Source organism: Lepidochelys olivacea, assembly GCF_965140295.1.
Source record: "Lepidochelys olivacea isolate rLepOli2 genome assembly, chromosome: 1".
NCBI classification, from domain to species: Eukaryota; Metazoa; Chordata; order Testudines; family Cheloniidae; genus Lepidochelys; species Lepidochelys olivacea.
Window position 1 is genome coordinate 245,513,178 of NC_140411.1, and position 19,715 is coordinate 245,532,892.

General features: G+C 39.3%; 1 protein-coding gene across 5 annotated transcripts in view; it reads right to left on the minus strand.

Annotated features, from left to right (window-relative positions):
• Positions 1-19,715, minus strand: part of DENND5B (DENN domain containing 5B) — a 163,085-nt gene that overhangs the window by 65,491 nt on the left and 77,879 nt on the right. For all 5 annotated transcript variants that reach the window (XM_084617287.1, XM_084617286.1, XM_084617289.1 and 2 more), the window contains 2 exons: positions 15,769-15,878; positions 6,706-7,372 (listed from right to left, as the gene is read on the minus strand). In XM_084617287.1, the coding sequence (XP_084473413.1) occupies positions 6,706-7,372; positions 15,769-15,878 (777 nt within the window). The remainder of the gene's footprint in view (positions 1-6,705; positions 7,373-15,768; positions 15,879-19,715) is intronic.

The following is a 19,715-nucleotide window of genomic DNA, read 5'->3' on the forward strand; positions in this document are numbered from 1 at the left end:
GCAAATGGCCATTAACTCATGAGAGCCATTCAACTATATTTAACAGGCTTATTGCTCCTCCCCCAGATTGCAGCAACTTCCAAATAAATAAATATTTTGTACTTCTATAGAGATTTTTCCTTTAACATGGAAACACATGACAAAACTTAATTAAGAATCATGTTTTCTCATAAGGAAACAATAGGCAACTAAAAATATTTTCAAGTGTACAGTCAAAAAAGCCTGTAGCCACCAGCCTCAGATTTGTGCCAGGCTCAGTTAATTTCTTATCTCTTCTCTTCTCTCTACTTCACAGAAAAAGAATTTTCACATCTCACGCAGTCATGTGTAAAACCTCTCCTACAGTCCCACTGACTGACCGTGGGCAGACAGGCCATCACTCTGGTCAACACCATTTGGTAAATAAGCCAACCACTGACTCTGAAAAGTATCACAATTATATCAGAAACTTTAGCACCCTGAAACTGCATTGGTTTCGGGAGCTCACTAGCATGATACGCATGAATAAGCATGGGAATACAATCTGAAACTTCATAATGTTTTCTACCTCTTGTTGACATCTGTGGAAAAATAGCCTTGGTTTATTGAAGCTCACCCTCACCAAAAGCGTATTTTCATTCCGTAATGCTAAGAGCCAGAATGTCTTAAAGTATTTATTAGCTTGAGTCTCAAAATTGTGTCTCAAAACCATACCTACCAACACTTCAAAGTAAAAGTTTGGAGCTGGCATATTTATAAGACACCTATTTGTGAGTGTCTATCTATACAAAGATACATATTGGTATGTCTGTAGTATATTTTCCTCTATTCCTAGTGTCTATTGTGTTAAGAAGCGTTTAAAACAGTAACTCGTAACATTTAGTCTACTAATAAAACTCAGTCAAGCCTCTTGATAATCACAAGAAGTCTTCTATACCAAGGGCAGTATTATGTAGACACATCATACATTTATTAATAATCATACAAGTTTTAGAGGTCAAATTTAAGGGATGTAGAAAATGCCAATCTTTTATATAAAAAGACTTAGGTTATGTCTAATCTACGGAGCCCGTGAACAGGCTTGGCAGGCTTGATAGGTGAAATGACAGGCCCTCACAGGAAGAGCGCCACTGGCTCCACTCTGGGAGTGTGGGGGAAGGGCAGATTCAGGGATTTGGGTTGTCTTCTGTTGCTGGTGTATAGCTGTCTTATAGACTTACAGCTGCTCCATTGGACAGACTTTGTATGCAACTAATCGGGAGGCAAAGTGTTGTTTAAATAAAAAACAAAGAGGTGACCTGCTAACTAGCCTAACCATTACCAGAGTCAGCAACATTTTCCAGTGAATAGCAGCATGAGGAAAAAAATGAAAGTGCCCGATCAGCAAAACATAGGCCTGGTGGATGGAAGGGAACATTCACAGATTCCTCTGGGAAACTGTTCTCTTGGTATTTCTTGAATTAAAAGATAAATATTTTATACAGATGTGTTTCATGTAAAATTTGTTTTACCCAGCAAGTTACAGTGTGTCACTTATTTTAGTGACCTTTCTTAATCTTTTTAAAATGGAAAATAGTATTTTCTTTAATCACACTAAAAGCTATATCCTAGATGGACTGATTTTCATGTAAGTCACTTGGTCATTCAAAACAAGAACTAGATAAGGTCCATCAATGGCTATTAACCAGGATGGGCAAGGATGGTGTCCCTAGCCTCTGTTTGCCAGAAGCTGGGAATGGGCAACAGGGGATGGATCTCTTGATGATTACCTGTTCTGTTCTCCTCATAGGATCATAGAATATCAGGGTTGGAAGGGACCTCAGGAAGTCATCTAGTCCAACCCCCTTGCTCAAAGCAGGACAAATCCCCAATTTTTGCCCCAGATCCCTAAATGGCACCCTCAAGGATTGAACTCACAACCCTGAGTTTAGCAGGCCAATGCTCAAACCACTGAGCTACTGTTCATTCCCTCTGGGGCACCTGGCATTGGCCACAGTCAGAAGACAGGATACCGGGCTAAATGGACCTTTGGTCTGACCTAATATGGCCGTTCTTATGCTTGCACAAGATTAATATATGCTGGACCACAGAGACAGTATACTGAGAACCAAGATCTCTTTTAGGGAACAGTTTTACACACAAGTTCGGTCTTCAGAATTATTTCCCCCAAGCTTAAAAAACATACACAAATATATTTAATCTTTGAGAAGCAATTACTCAAATCCCTCTAAAAACAACTTGGGAAACGTTCAAAATTACAGTAAGCAGAAACAGCCTGAGCTAAAAGAAGTTAATCTTTGTTTTATCCACACGTTCTCATGTTTAAATCCCTTGGAAGGCAAATGTACAAAATGGATTGCCTAGGTTTCTGCAGAGCCCACAATTTAATTCATCTCTCTCCAGCAGAGATCTCACGCCAGTAGCATTTTGTTACTGATCCTTGGGAAATTATAGCAACTATCACAGAATGTTATTTACTTGGAAACTGTTGGAAGACCATACATTTACAATACTATTGCCTCTCTGTAGTCACAAGGGAAAGTAAAATAAAAGTCTTGAGACAAATCTTATTTACTAAACTAGAGAAAAGAAGAAAAATTTTGCATAAAGTCTTGTATTATAAAATATTTTATACTGTTACATTTTACAATGTTACACTGTGTCTTTAGTTCAGTAGCTAGAAGAGTTGTGTTGCCAACTCAATTTTTTCTTCTCCAAGTCTTGTGATATTTGGTGTGCTTCTTAAAGCCCCAGCTCTTGAAGGCATGTGACCATAAGAATCTCAGCTTTATTTTTTTTTTTATTTATTTAAAATCAAAAGTTTCTAGTCCTCAGGGTTGTGGAGAACAGCTTAAAAATGTGACTCAAGCACAATGTTAAAACAACAGAAGGTACATAAGAGAATTATTTTAAGTCTCATGATTTTGGTGGATCTTACTTATGATTTTTAAAATGGTTGGGGTTGGCAACACTGAAAGTGTTAATTGCGCATCCAATGAAGTGAGCTGTAGCTCACGAAAGCTTATGCTCAAATAAATTTGTTAGTCTGTATCTGTAAAAAGAAAAGGAGTACTTGTGGCACCTTAGAGACTAACACGGCTGCTACTCTGAATCCAGAAAGCCTTACCCTGAGTCCATGTGAGTTGCTTTGTTCCTAATGGCTAGAAGTGCCTGGGAATAGCAAATTACATTGTTACTATTAGGAGTACTTGTGGCACCTTAGAGACTAACAAATTTATCTGGGCATAAACTTTCGTGGGCTAAAACCCACTTCATCAGATGCATGAAGTGGAAAATACAGTAGGCAAGTATACAAACACAAGACATGAAAAGATGGGAGTTGCCTTATTAAGAGGGGGGTCAGTGCTAACGAGACAATTCAACTGAAGTGGAAGTGGGCTATTCTCAACAGTAGAATACCAAGGGAGGGAAAGATCACTTTTGTAGTGGTAATGAGGCCAATGTAATTAGGGTGGCCCATTTCAAAGAGTTGACAAGAAGGTATCAGTAACAGTAGGGGAAAATTAGTATGGGGAAATTAGTTTTTGTAGTGACCCATCCACTCCCAGTCTTTATTCAGGTCTAATTTAATGGTGTCCAGTTTGTAAATTAATTCCACTTCTGCAGTTTCCCATTGGAGTCCATTTTTCAAGGTTTTTTTGTTGAAGAATTGCCACTTTTAATTCTGTTATTGAGTGTCCAGGGAGACTGAAGTGTTCTCTGACTGGTTTTTGAATGTTATAATTTTTTTAACATCTGATTTCGGCTACCACTCTGAAATTGTTACAGTTGGTTCCCTAGCCTTCACTTGTGTTTAAATCTGGATTCAGAGTATAACAGAGGAGCAGCATGATAGCAAACACAGAGCTGCACTTGTTTCTCAGATGGTTAAGCTGATATATCGGGTCTCAACTTTTAATAGAGTGTGTGTCTGGGTATGTCTGTGTGTCCCCCAATACAAAATTAAGTGTTCTGTTAAATCCTCTGTCCTCCTGCCGCAGCTACTACTGGTCTCTGCCAGACACTGGGTGTATCTCTGGTGGGCTCTCAGGCCCTCCACCCGTCTTTCAGTTCACAAACCTCCCCTCTGCAGCCAGCTCCCAAGCTGTTGCCTTCTCCACCTGTACTGCTTGTTCTTATGCGGTGTCCTTCTGACCTCAGGTTATACTAATTCCTTTTCCTGCACTCTAGAGGTAATGGTCTTCTCTGCTGTTAGATTAATGGGGGGATTACAGTGCCCAGTAATCAACTACATAGGTTCCCTACAACATTACTTAACTGTCCAAAGCTCCTTTTTCAGGCTCAAGTTTTCAGGGTTTCCTTGTAACTGAAGTGAATTGAACTGACTTTTTGGCAAGTTAGAAAAAAACCAAAAACAAACAAAAAAAGGTTCAGACATTTTTGAGAACAGTGGGAGAGGGAAAAGATCAGTTTGTTTTAAAGGTATATAGCAGCAGCGTTACTTCTGAAATGGTTGGGGGCTGAAAGGTAAATTCTGACATACCAATAACCTCCCCGAGAAATACATTTAGGTGTTCCAGTGAAAACTGATTTTGAGTTGACAGTCGTGTCCTCTTGATAATTGCACCACGTGCACATGAAGTATATTTGGCACTGGATTCTCCAGCTGAGCTTGTGAAGTTTGCAGATGAAAGAAAGCCATGCATATGTGCACAGTGTGGCTTAATTTATTTGCACAGTGAAAAGCATTGGTAAGTGCACAGGTCTGCATGACACTGCACTGTAACTGCTTATTTTGTAAGAAGACACCAACAAGGCAAGAGCTTCTTTCACGATAAAAGCTTCACAGGAGTTTACTAGAGAGAAGCTTTCTCTGCTAGATCTCAGGCGCTTAGTACAATAGAAGTTCAGTGGTATTTAGTTAAACAAAAAAGAAATCTCATTTTCTTTTTAAAGAACTCTTGGAAATATGAAAAAACTATGTTACAAAAAGTCAAACATACCAAAATGTAAGCTGCACATTAGCCTCAACTCTGCACATTTAGAAATGTGAATTATGATGCAGTATAATTACACAATTGCTTCATTTGTCAAACAAAACGTACTGTACAACTTCCCCACCACCACACTGTCTAATGTAGACAATTCTTGACAAAGAACAAAGTTGGGTCAAGGATATCTCAGACTTTTCTGGGAGTGGGGATGGGAGGGGAAGGGGAGAAAAAAAAATTCACTGCAGATGCTCCATCAGAAAATTCAAAAAAATTTTGTATTTCATCTTTTTCAAACTATTTAAGGTGACAGTGTCACTTTTCCCCTTCTGGTATACTTAAAAGCTATTTTGTCAATGGTGTCACTATTGAACGTTTATTAACTTTCACTTTGTCTATGACAAGGGCAGCATTTTCAGACTTGATACGTGAAGTTCAGCATCTATACCCATATTCAGGCAGCCTCTCCCCGCCCACCCAAACATGGCCCAATTTTCAGAGGTGCTGATCAACTGGAGTTCTCACTGACTTTAGTGGCAGTTGTGGATATTCAGCATCTTCAAAAAATACGACACCTATTTAGATGCCCAACTTTACTCACTCTTATTTGAAAACCTGCCCTGACTTCTCTTCTCCCCAGAGTATGCATTTTAATTTAGGGCCAGATCAACTAAGGTTGCAAATAGGCACCTAGTACAACTTACAAAATGATAGAATACAAAAGAATAGAATATCAGGGTTGGAAGGGACCTCAGGAGGTCATCTAGTTCAACCCCCTGCTCAAAGCAAGATCAATCCCCAATTTCTGCCTCAGATCCCTAAATGGCCCCCTCAAGGATTGAACTCACAACCCTGGGTTTAGCAGGCCAATGCTCAAACCACTGAGCTCTCCCTCCCGCACAAAGCAGGTGAGGCACCCAATTCCCATTGAAAGTAAATCACATTATGAGACCATCTGCATCATAGGCACCTAAATAGCTTTGTAAATCTGGGCCCTCGTCAGCAGCCCTGTAGTATACAAGAAGCAGTGATCCAGCATTAAGCCTCGCAGCCTACGTACTGTGAACTAGACATTTCTGAAACCTGTATCAGAGTCCTTGTACAGTCAATAGGAAGTGTTGAACCTTCTCTCCTGAAAAACCTAACTCCCAAAAGCTCATTAAAACATTACAAGTAGACAGGATCTGTGCAAGATGCCTCTCTGACAGCTTTGCCAACGTATTTAACCTGCACCAGCCCTTTGAGTGCAGTCCCAAGGTGTCAAGCAGAAGCCACCAACTACATCCTCATGAAAGTAATTACTTTGAGAGGCCAGTAGGCCCATAAGGAGACAACTTCATTTCTACTTATAACCCCCAGACGAATTTCAAAGTTTGGCCTCAAAGGTTAGAACATAAACATCTTAATAAAATTTGTCACATCAAAAAGAAAATATGTGAGCTTTGTGCAAGACATATTACCTAATGTAATTTCCTGCAGAAGGGAGGGTTAGTTTTGTGCTGTCTTGCAAGCTGATCAAGGGCAGTTTAAAGATGGCAATTAAGTCAATTCTATCACTAGCTGTCATGAATATGATGCATAATTAAACAAATGACACTCAGAATGCCTAGAGGAAACAAATTACTTAGCCCTTTCACTAGCAAAGCCTCATTTATTTTTATTACACTGTGTCTCACTAATCCCCTGAAATCGAATAGTTCACAGACGTTTCAGCACTGCAGTTGTTCAGGAATTGTCTGATTAGATCAGACACAAATCCAGAAAGATAGCCTACCTTGTGAATACAGAAGAATCTGCATCTCCAGGAGAACACATGTAAAAACTTGGACAAGGTTTTCCAATCCCAGCAGCTCAAAGGCTTCTCGAAGAGGGTAGTCAGACAGTGGAAGTTCAATGGGTCCAGGTCTCTGGCAAATGATAGGCTCATAAACCCCATAGAACTTCAGTGACCTCCCTGGGGGTGGAAGGGGCACTTCATAGAGAATGTTATGGATATAGCTCTCCAGTGGTAAAGGTGGGGGTTGCTGAGAGGTAACTGCCTTGTAAAGTTGGATAAGAAACTTCTTGCAAGCCTGCATGAAGGGCAAAGGAGTGATGAGACATATACATTTGGATACGTATAATGTGTCTCTGTTGATGTCATATGAGTTGTACTGCTGGAGCTTGGCCAGGGAAGTGGCATCTCCTTCATCAATGCTGCTTGCAAGTGAGTCCATGCTGCAAGAAGATGAGGCATAGACGCTGCTGTATTGCTCTGCATTGTGCATTTGGTAAAGCGTTTGCATGGCTGTGCAAATTTGCTTGCTTGTGACCTCCTCATAGAAAGTGAGCACAAATCCGTAAGTACGAGAACCATCTTCTCTGGTTATTATAAATGAGTGGAACTGCGGGTCTCTGTTGTCAGTCTGGGTCCTGAAAGACAGCCCTTTAGGCATACACAGCTGTGTAAGAAAAAGATAATCATATCAGTATTTAACCTGAAATCATTTAAGATTTTGTATTTTTTGCTTCCATGAGCAGATCAGGCAATGAAAAAATAAAATTTAATATATATGCCAATAATTCTAATTTACTAACAGTTTAGATTAAAAGATGTACTCTTAAAATAAATTTGAAAATGAACAGTCTGGCCTCATACCCAAAAAAATGTTGCTTAAAGAAAGATCTTTTTAGACTTGGTTTTATTTTACCAACTCAGAAGCACCACTTCACATAATTATTCTTAATAATGAATAATACATCACATGTATTTAAGCATGACAAACGCCTTCAGTTTTTGCTTTCCAATGAGATATCACTTCTAATTTGCTGAAGTGCACAATGAAAATGGGCAAAAAAAAAAAATCACATACCATCAAAACCAAAATTCAACAAAAGTTCTTTATGGTATATGCTTATCTTTAATTTAAAAAAATAAACTGAATAAATAACTGATAATCCATTAATAAATACATTTATACAGGAGAAAGTTTATTTTCTTACCTAAATAGTAAAACATTATTTTGATTGGGGGAGGAATTCAATGTAAACGTAGTTTTTGGTTCATCAGTCAAGTTATTTTACAATGATTCTATTTTACATAAGTACTTCTTTGAAATGTAGCCCTAGAATGATAACCCAAGGTATTTTCCAGACATTTTTTATGAAAACCATCAGCCATGTAACACAAAATAGTGAAACAATTTTGCAAAACATGTTTAAATCATGCTACAGCATGAAACCATATTATGCTCAAAACAATCTATAAATATTTTTAAAACAAGAACTAAAACTTTTTTAAATTGGAAGGTGCAAAGAACGGAAAGGAACGGAACCTTCAAAGAGCACAGTGAAAAGTGAGAGAAAGGTTGGCTTGGTGCGCGGTTAAGGATCAGTGTCTATCCACAACATAGAACTGACTAAAAAGTGACAGTGTAGACCCCCCCCCCTGCAATGTCTCACCTGGACCAGGAGTAATCACTTCTCCTTGGAAGAGGTAAACAGGGATAATTTTATAAGCATGGACACGTCCATTCCTAATCAACACCAGCTCACATTGAAAGACCAGTGAACAGTCACATGGCGACAAGTTTCAGCTGCTACTGACCTCAGCAGGATTCAGCTCAATGGCATAGAAGCCAGATTTCACATCCAGTTAGCAATCCCATGAATCATCCAGACCTATTTTTATATGTTACTGTAAAAGTTAATGCATGGGGTAATAAATGACCTGGAGTCAATAAAAGGATTTCATTCAATTGATGGGCATTCCTGACATAAACCATGAAATTGCAGCTCAAGCCACTTTTTGAACAGCAGCCACATATTAACTGAAAAGGTTTGCAGTTTTGTTATTGAAGTGTTAATAGTTGCTCTGTCATTACAGCTGCATTCAAACTCTCTGTGAAAGGAGGAGTAAAATCTCTATTTCATGTTTTAATTATTGAATTTAGTCTCCATAATACGTATCCCATAACTTTTACTGGATTAGTCTGCCCCAAACTATGTTAAATTCTGAAAACTGGGCTTTGACACTGGGGACAATGGGCATAGCTTTATTAAGTCTGACCACAGGGTGTTTAGACTACCGCTGTCTGACACTTAAGTATCACACGTCTCTCTCTAAAAAAAGAGGAGTACTTGTGGCACCTTAGAGACTAAAATAAATTGGTTAGTCTCTAAGGTGCCACAAGTACTCCTTTTCTTTTTGCAAATACAGACTAACACGGCTGTTACTCTGAAACGTCTCTCTCTGAAATCCTCCAGTAGGGGACCTTCCCCCACAATCAACACCTATTAAACTTCATTATCTTTTGCATGCCCTACAGCACACAGTAAACCAACACTTCAACTCAGTGGTTGCAAAACAGAGTGCCAACACACTGCAAATATTATTAGGCTTGGAACTAGGGTGACTAGATGTCCCAATTTTATAGGGACAGTCCCGATATTTGGGACTTTTTCTTATACAGACTGCTATTACCCCTCCACCCCGTCCTGATTTTTCACACTTGCTGTCTGGTCACCCTACTTGGAACAGGATAGGAGGAAAGGGAGCAGAAGATAAAGGAGAGGGGCAGGACAGGAAGATTTGCAATGAGGGAAGAGCTCACCAGGGGACTATTAAATTGCAGAACCCTATAGATAAGCCAAAATGGTGGGGCCAAGTGTTAGCATTAATCCAAAAAGAAAAGCCGTAAACACGTTATGGTCTTGATGCACAGGGATATTATATTCAGGTAAGCACCCTGAAAGTCAATAGCATACACTCATCCAGGTTTATCATATGGATCACAAAGCAGAGTCTAAATCCTAAAGGAAGGTTCTTGAAGAGAAGAATTCACATTCAACTCTAAAATAGGTTTGAGCGAACTAGAAGAATTGTGGAAGACTCTCTCAAGGCAGGACCTAAATAATTTCCTTGTTTTTTCTTTTTTCTTTTTTTTTTTTAAAACCAGATGATTCAGCAGTCTTGAGCTGCCTACCTCCTGACTACGTCTTTCTGAGGGGGAATTAAAACAACTAATTATACAGTAGATCCTCAGTGTTACAACCCCCCGCCCTGGGGAACAGAGATTGTTCTTAACTCTGAACAAAATATTCTGGTTGTTCTTTCAAAAGTTTACAACTAGGGCTATTGATTAATCGTAGTTAACTCACGCGATTAACTCAAAAAAATTAATCACGATTAATCGCAGTTTTAATTGTGCACTGAAACAATAGAATACCTATTGAAATTTATTAAATATTTTGGATATTTTTCTGGATTTTCATATATATTGTATTCTGTGTTGTAACTGAAATCAAACTGTATATTTCTGATTACAAATATTTGCACTGTAAAAATGATAAAATAAATCGTATTTTTCAATTCGCCTCATATAAGTACTGAAGTGCAATCTCTGTCATGAAAGTGCAATTTACAAATGTAGATTTTCTGCTACATAACTGCACTCAAAAACAAGACCATGTAAAAGTTCAGCGCCTACAGGTCCACTCAGTCCTACTTCTTGTTCAGCCAATTGCTAAGACAAACAAGTTAGTTTACATTTACAGAAGATAATGCTGACTGCTTCTTATTTACAATGTCACCAGAAAGTGAGACCAGGCATTAGATGGTTTCAATGCAACATCACCCAATCAACAAGGTCCAGCTGACAGATGGATGTGTCAGTGCTATGGAAATACACCCTTATGACTGGTGTACCAGAGACAAGTCACCACAAGATAAAAGGGAAACTGTCTAATGAAAGCTTTGCTCCTCACTACTCCTTTCCAAGCACTGTTTTTGCAAGTACATGAACAGGCTGTAACCATGTAATTATTTCAATTTACGTTTACAAAAACTTTCAATCAAAGTACTTTGTTTAAAGATCTGCCAACGACATGTAAACAGACTAGATATGGCAGAATAACTTTACTTTCTTCTCTGGGAGACTAACGTCATCTTTATTGCAGGTCTGTACAAAAATGCAAGAATCTAAAATTAAAGAACAATGGACGTGTTCTTGGTTTTCAAGTAATTCTGCCATCTGTATAAGCATTTTTAATGTACCCATTGCTACCAAAATAATTGAGATGCGATTCTGCCTTTCATTCTCTTTCTTTTTCTTATTATATTTTCTTATTATCTTAATATTTTCTTACATTAAGGCCCCAGTTAAGCAAGGTATTTTAGCACATGTGTAACTTGAAACATGCCAGGAGGCCCACTGTCTTCAGTGGAGCTATACATGTACGTAAGAAATACAACTCCTATTTTTGGGCCCAGTTCAGCAACGTACTTAAGTTTTTACTGTCTTCTGTACTTAAAACTTCAGCCTGAAAACCACCAGATTGTAACATCAAAACCGGATGCTGAGGAAGTGCTAGAGAAGATTATGACTTTAGGTGGGATAAACCCAGGAAGCAGTGAATATGGAAAAAATAAAAGGTATTTAATATTTGAATGCAAGTAATGTCTTTACTATTCAATACAGCAGTGTTTCCCAAACTTGGGACGCAGCTTGTTCAGGGAAAGCCCCTGGCGGGCCAAGCCCTGCCGCATCCGCAGGTTCGGCCCATCGCGGCTCCCACTGACTGCGGTTCGCCACTGCAGGCCTGCGCCACTTCCTGCAGCCCCCATTGGCCTGCAGCGGCAAACCGCAGCCAGTGGGAGCCGCGATGGGCCGAACCTGCGGATGCGGCAGGGCCCGGCCCGCCAGGGGCTTTCCCTGAACAAGTTGTGTCCCAAGTTTGGGAAACACTGCAACATAGGAAAGGAAACTTGATCTAAAGACAGAATGGTATAGTTTGAGTTTTTTGCTTTTGTTTTGTTAGATGATTTTCATAAAGAATTTGTAATTCCTTAAGCATATAGCAATAACAGAATACTTTCAGATTAACCTTCAAAGACTTGTGCATTTTCTCCTCCAAGGAAATTGCCTTTGCAGCTTATATAAAGCAGACGGAGGCAAAGGATGACAAAACAAAAGGAGAGATCAAGAAGGCCGATAATTGGCTCAAGTGATTAGGAGGAGGAAAAAATATTACTTTAAGTGACATTTTAGATCAAAATAATGATAAAGGTTTTCAAGGGATAAGGTGAAAGCGGGTATTCCTACTATTTGTAAATATTGCTGCTTTTGTCAGAACATATAATGTGTGGTAAATATGCTCTGAAATGACTTTTTCCCCCCAGAAGATTTTGTTTCATACAATTATTTTGTTTTAACCAGGCTCCTATAAGGAGACAGAATAAAAATTATGTAGGCGGATACAATTTTTGTACGCTAATACCATCACAGCTTTCTCATGAATACCCATTATATTCTGAAAATATTTTTCATTGCATCTTCTTGCATGTTTTGCTTACTCAGAGATGAACATTAACAACCTCTCCTGTAAATTGGCTGGCAGAAGTGGCCTATGCAGTAGCTTAGGTATTACCACATTAAACTGTCCTGCCTCCTTCAATCTAATGCAGATGCAAGATATTGCATAGACCTACTGTAACTACTGCACTGTTCCCATTGCTCTGCATTTAGGAGCTGAGCTGATATTGAAATCTACATACAGTATGCAAGATGTCTAATATAGCATCATCAGTCTCATATCTGTCTGTATCTGCTTAGTATTAACAGTGATAGTTGCTACCATGGTATTAGTGTTGACAACTACTGTGATTTTATCATGCATCTTGCACACTTGGTTTTTTTTTTTTTTTAAAACCCCAGCACCTGGAAACAGCTCAAGCTAATCCCCAGAGTACCAGCAGGCGGCGCCAGGACAACGGTGAGTGGTGCGCCCTGTGACAAGATGCCATTAAGAATTCTCACATTCTATTGGCTGCAACACTCCTACTTTACAGCCTTTTACAATCCTTTAGGAAGGATTCCTCCCCTCCACTTGGCTGACATGCCATTTCACTATATTTCTCTACCTTTATCAAGAATTTGCTTCTTACTTTTTCTAAATAAAATATTTGCATGTAGTCCATCTGGAAAGCCAGTTACAACGGGGTCCATCTAGCCCAGTATCTGGTCTTCTGACAGTGGCCAATACCAGAGCTTCAGGGAGAGTGAGCAGAACAGGGTAATTCAAGTGATCCACCTGTATTCCCCACCCAGTTTCTGGCAGAGGTTTAGGGTCTCTCTCGGCATGGGGTTACATCCCTGACCATCTTGGCTAATAGCTATTGATGGACCCATCCTCCATGAATTTATCCAGTTCTTTTTTGAACCCAGTTATACTTTTGCCATGGGATGTTGTGATGCCAATGAGCTCCACAGGTTAATTGTACGCTGAGAGAAAAAGTACTCTTGTTTTTATTAAACTTCATGCCTGTTAATTGCATCAGGTGACCGCTGGTTTTTGTGAAAGTGCAAACAATTTTCTACTCACTTTTTTTCACATCATTCATGATTTTATAGACCTCTATCATACCCCCTCCTCCCAGGCATTTCTTTTCTAAGCTGAACTGCACCTCACTTTTTAATCTCTCTTGGGCAACCAGAGCCGGACACAGTATTCGAGGTGTGGGTGAACCATGGATTCATTAAGTGGCATTACATTTCCTCTCATTTCTACCCCTTTCCTAACGCTTCCCAACGTTCCACTAGCCCTTCTGAAGCCGCACATTCAGCTGAAGTTTCTAGAGAACCGAGTGTCGTTTAAGACAGGTGAATTTGTAGCTTCACTCGTGGGTTTTGAATGGCTGGCGTTGGCAATACTGCTACCACGGTACTCATACGTTAAGTTACTTTCCAAAAGACAGGGAGGAGGTATGGGAGGAAGCAAATAAAGGAATGCACAATTGCTGCTACTAGTAGCATTCCAGAAGCTAAACTTTAGCAGGCACAAACAATACCAGTAGGGAACAATAAAAGAGTTAATTATACACATCTCTTCAGGATACTGCTTGACAGATTCTGACTTTCCAACATCCAGCCTCACAGAGCCCAAGTTACAGCCATTTTCTGCCACCCTACAACCCATCTATAAAAAGGTAAACTGACATTTGATGGCAACTTAATTCACCACAATTACTCTTAACAGTAAAGTACTCTTATTTCCTAAGGGTTGTCCCCTGATCTCTCTAGGTTTTTATGGTAACGTGTTTTGAGGGAGAACATGTTCTTACTGTTCATCTTCCCTACTCCTTGAGTACTCTGCAGGAAAGTTACAGACTATGACACACTATAGGCTAAGTATGCTTGAAAGAGTTTACAGAAGCAGGGGTTGCCTTATAGATTGTGCCTATTTTTAAAACAGAAGGAAGCATCTTTTCACAGGAAAGCTTGCTTCAAATAAAAACAAACTCTTAGTTCTTATCAAAGCCCATTTCTATATGAAGTCTTTACCAACAGAATCTTACAGAGCTTTGATCACCGTGGAGAGGTCCTTGGAGTACCAAATTATTTGGGGAATTTTCAATGATCCCTCTTAATCTTGAGATAGTCTCAAGAAAAAATGAACGTTGAATGTTGACTTGAATCTTATTTCTATCCCTTTCCTAATGGTTCCCAACGTTCTGTTAGCCATTTTGAGGCTGCACACTGAGCTGAAGCTTCCAAAGAATTAGGCACAATGGACTCCAAGATCTATTTTTTGAGTGGTAACAGCTAATATAGAACTCACTGTTTTGTATATATAGTTCGGACTATTTTTTACAGTGTGCATTGCTTTGCACTTATCAATGTTGAATTTCATCTGCCACTTTGTTGCCCAGTTTTGTGAGATCCCTTTGTAACTCCTTGCAGTCAGCTTTGGACTTACTATCTTGAATAATTTTGTATCATCTATAAAAACTTTTCCACTTCACTGTTTACCCATTTTCCAGATAATTTATGATTATGTTGGACAGCACTGGTCCCAGTACAGATCTTTGGGGGACCCTAATATTTACCTTTTTCCATTGTGAAATCTGATCACTTATTCCTACCCTTTGTTTTCTCTTTTAACCTGTTACTGATCCATGAGAGGACGTTCCCCGTTATCCCATGACTACTTAGTTTTCTTAGGAGTCTTTGGTGAGGGTCCTTGTCTAAGGCTTTCCAGAAATCCAAGTACACTATCACCCTCGTTCACATGTTTGTTGACCCCCTCAAAGAATGCTAATAGATTGGTGAGGCATGATTTTCCTTTACAAAAGCAGTGTTGACTCTTCCCCAAAAAATCATGTTTATTTAGGTGTTTGATAATTCTGTTCTTTACTACAGTTTCTACCAATTTGCCTGATACTGAAGTTAGGCTTACCAGTCTCCAGATTGCCTCTGGAGCCCTTTTTAAAAATTGATGTTACATTAGCTACTTTCCAGTCATCAGATACAGAGGGTTATTTCAGCAACAAGTTACATAGGACAGTTAGGGGGTTCTACAATTTCATATTTGAGTTCCTTCAGAATCCTTGGGGGAATACCATCTGGTCCTGGTGACTTATTACTGTTTAATGTATCCATTTGTTCTAAACTTCTTCTGTTGACACATCAGTGTTGGTAACAAATCTGAAGTACTGTGCATCGTCAAAGCTATTCTTTTGGGATGTCTCCCCAACATCCTCTGCAGTGAAGACCAATGCAAAACACCCCCCCCCCATCCCCCATTTAGCTTCTCTTCCATGGCCTTGACTTCCTTAAGTGCTCCTTTAGCACCTTTGTCATGTACAGGCCCCACTACCTGTTTGGCAGGCTTCTTGCTTCTGAAGTACTTAAAAAATTCTGACTATTAGTTTTTGCATCTTTAGCAAGTTACTTCTCAAACTCTTTGTTGCCCAGCATTCTCCATATTATCTGTGCTGTTTTAACAAATGAGAGGAATGTTCCAGAGTTAAATATAGTCATCAGGAAACAGAGGTTGTGAAGAAAGTCAGCATACATACCATGTTCACTGCATCTTGATCAAAGGGGTTCCACTCTATATTCTGAGGATAGTGTGCCAGAACTTTGGACTTGAAAGTTCTTCTTAAGGGGCTCTGGTCAAAGTTCTCTCCTGGAAGAGATTAGGAAGCAACAGCTTGTCAGAAATAAAGTCATTTCAAGATAACTTGTCTGTGCCATTTTATTTGGCAATTGAATGATCACAGTTATGGAAAAAGTAGAGTGTATATTCATTTTAATAGGCTCACTTCTTTAAGAGAAGCAGAAGAGATTTTGAATGGGAGACTCAAACCTTACCTTCATTATCTTGGATCAAGACTTGTATTACAAGAAAAAAAATAGCACATTCAAACATAATACATAACTCAGTATTTATTGCCTTGAATTCAAATTGTATTAGAGTTTTTAGAATTACTAACTGAGTTTGTTGAAGAAAAACCTCAAGACAGCTGAACCTACAATCTTTTACAGCTATTTTAGTAAGACCTGACAGTTATTACTAAAGCACTTAAAAAAACAATTCACTTGAGTTCCTCTTGCTATTGAGAAAAGTGTGTGCACCTTAAGGCTATTAAAATTACTCAGGGATTGATTTAAAGGATTTTTCCTACCAACACACAAGTGACACGAAGATCAAGCCTTTATTTCCTACATGTCGAACTTCAGAGTGACAGATTTTGCTATAGTTTCCATACGTATCAATATCAAAATTGAAGTTAAACCTCTAGTAAATTAGTAAAATCTAGCCAAATTAACAGACTACAAATAAAATAAGTGTCATGCCGTAGTTGCCAGTGGAGTTATAGCAGAGCATCAGGGAAAGCTATTGTGTAAGCAACAAAATTCCATCTAAATAAGATTTGTTTAGATCTATGAATTACAGTTCCAGGAGAGCTCTCTCAAACTCGACATCAGGTCAAAGGTCTAATGCCACAAACTCCCTTCTTCCTGAATCAAAAAAGATTAATTCATTACAGAAGTATGGTTAATATACCTGTAGTCAGATAATTAACCAATCAAACAAATTAAGAAAATGATTGAGGAAATTAGCACTAATTTCCCAGATGAAATTTTCAACTCTTCCAAAGCGTTTCTCATTTTTAGCCCTAGCTCTTGAAGATTTTAAAAGTTAAAAGCCTAAAAAGTTGAGCTCCTAAATCCATATTTTGGCACGTAACTGATTTTCAGAAAGTCCCACATGACATTCCCAGAAAGCAAACTAGGGAAATATGATCTTGACAAAATTACTATAAAGTGAGTACACAACTGGTTGAAAGATTACTTAAAAAAGTAGTTATCAATGGTTCGCTGTTAACCTGGGAGGTCACATCTAGTGATATTTTACAAGGCTCAGTCCTGGGTTTGGTACTATTCAATATTTTCATTAAATGACTTGGATAATGGAGTAGAGTATGTTCATAAAATTTGCAGATGGCACCAAGTTGGGAGGGGTTGCAAGCACCGTGGAGGACAGGATTAGAATTCAAAATGACTGACAAACTGGAGAATTAGTCTGAATTCAAGAAGATGCACTTGTCTTTATTGAATGCCAAAGTACTTCACTTTGGAAGGAAAAAAAAAAAATCAAATGCACAACTACAAAATGGGAAATAACTGGCTAGGTCTGGGTCGGCAACCTTTGGCACCCAGCCCGTCAGGGTAAAGCCCTGGTGGGCCGGGCTGATTTGTTTATCTGGAGCGTCCGCAGCTTCCACTGACTGCAGTTCGCTGTTCCCGGCCAATGGGAGCTGTGGGAAGCAGTGGCTAGCACACCACTCTGCCTGCACCACTTCCCGCAGCTCCCATTAGCCAGGAACGGTGAACCGTGGCCAGTGGGAGCAGCAGGGCTCCGTGCCTGTGGAAGCTCCAGATAAACAAACTGGCCCGACCTGCCAGCGGCTTTACCCTGACAGGCTGGGTGCCAAAGGTTGCCAACCCCTAGGCTAGGTGGTAGTACTGCTGAAAAGGATCTGGGGGTTATAGTGGATCACAAACTGAATGTGTGTCAACAATGTGATGCCATTGTGAAAAAGGTTAATATCATTCTGGGGTGTATTAACAGGGATATCACATGTAAGACAAGAGGTAGTTGTCCTGCTCTACTCGCCACTGGTGAGACCTCAGCGGGAATACTGTGACCAATTCTGGATAGGTGTGGATAAACTGGAGACAGCCCAGAGGGGAGCAACAAAAATTATAAAAACCATTTCAAAAACCTGACCTACGAAAAAAAGGTTAAAAAAACTGGACACATTTAGTTTGAGAAAAGACGACTGAGGAGGAACCTGATAAACAGTCTTCAAATATGTTAAGGGCTATTATAAAGAAGACAGTGATCAGTTGTTCTGTGTCCCCTGAAGGCAGGACAACAAGTAATAGGTTTATAATCTGCAGCAAGCAAGATTTAGGTTATATACTAGGAAAAGCTTTCTAATTATAAAGAACAGTTAAGTCCTCGAATACATTTCCAAGGGAGGTTGTGGAATCCCCATTATTGGACGTTTTTAAGAACAGGTTTGACAAACACCTGTCAGGGATGGTCTAGCTTTATTTGGTCCTGCCTCAGCACAAGGGGCTGGATTTGATGGCTTCTCAAGGTTCCTTCCAGCCCTACATTTTTAGGATTCTATGAACATTCAACATTTGATATTGAGGTAAATATTTTATTTAATCTCTTATCTGGGAGACAAGGGCTGAAAGAAAAATGAAAAAAGTATAGGTTTTTAAGTTGTTTAAATTCCAAAGCCTTCAAAAACAGACTCATCTTGAAGTTTTTCAATATTTTCAAAATATTTATCAAAAATATCAAAAAGTTACTGAAAGTTAAATGTTTTGTTTCACAAAAACCTGTTTTTGTAAGTTTGTTTTTAAATATGGGGGGAAATGCACAGTATGTTTTTCCATAAAAAAAGTTTGGTTTTGGAAAAATGTAAATTTTTTGGACGAAAATTTTTTTTTAATTTCAGCCAGCTCTACTGGAGACTATCTATTCCTACAAGAGCAATGAAAACACGGAGTTACTTACTTTCACTTAGACTTTTCCAAAGGCATTGTGGACTGTGATAGTATAATCTAGATTTAAGACTTGGGTGCTCAAATTCATTATCAGAGAGGATGAGATGTTACCCAGGTAAAAGATTCCCATGAACAGCTAAAGAGTTACATTCAGCTCAAAGCTTTCTGGCACAACAATAATCAGGTCTGCACCCTGTACACCTTGAGGCATATAATCTGTATGAACACTCTCCCCACCCCCCAAATAAACTCCATTTGGTCCTTTGCAATCACTATGAAGCAGCAGAGTGCACATTTTCCAAGGTATACTTGACAACCAGTATTTGTCCTGGGATATTTTGACATTCAGAGAACTATTTACATAAAGCGATTCTCTGAAGATAGGTATTTAAGGGTATGTATACACTATGAAATTAGGTGAATCTTACAGAAGTCGATTTTTAGAAATTTTACACAGTCTATTGCGTATGTCCACACTAAGCGCATTAAATCAATGGAGTGGATCCTCACTACCGTGGCTAGCATCGACTTGCAGAGTGGTGCACTGTGGGTAGCTATCCCACAGTTCCAGCAGTCTCTGCCACCCACTGGAATTCTGGGTTAAGCTCCCAATGCCTGATGGGGCAAAAACATTATAGTGGGTGGTTTTGGGTAGATGTCATCAGTTGCCCCTCCCTCCATGAAAGCAACAGCAGACAATCATTTTGTGCCTTTTTTCCGTGCGGGCACCATACTACTTTCAGCAGATGGTGTAGTAGGACTGCTAACATCGTCATCCACCGCTTTTGCTGCAACTCTGTTCTGCTGCTATTGTCTCAATAGCAAATTTTTCCATGTGGTCTGTCATGAGCTCCCGGGTACATGTGTTCCTCCGCGGGAAATGTGTGCAGTGCTAACCGTCGTCCTCCACTGCTTCTGCTGCAACTCCGCTCTC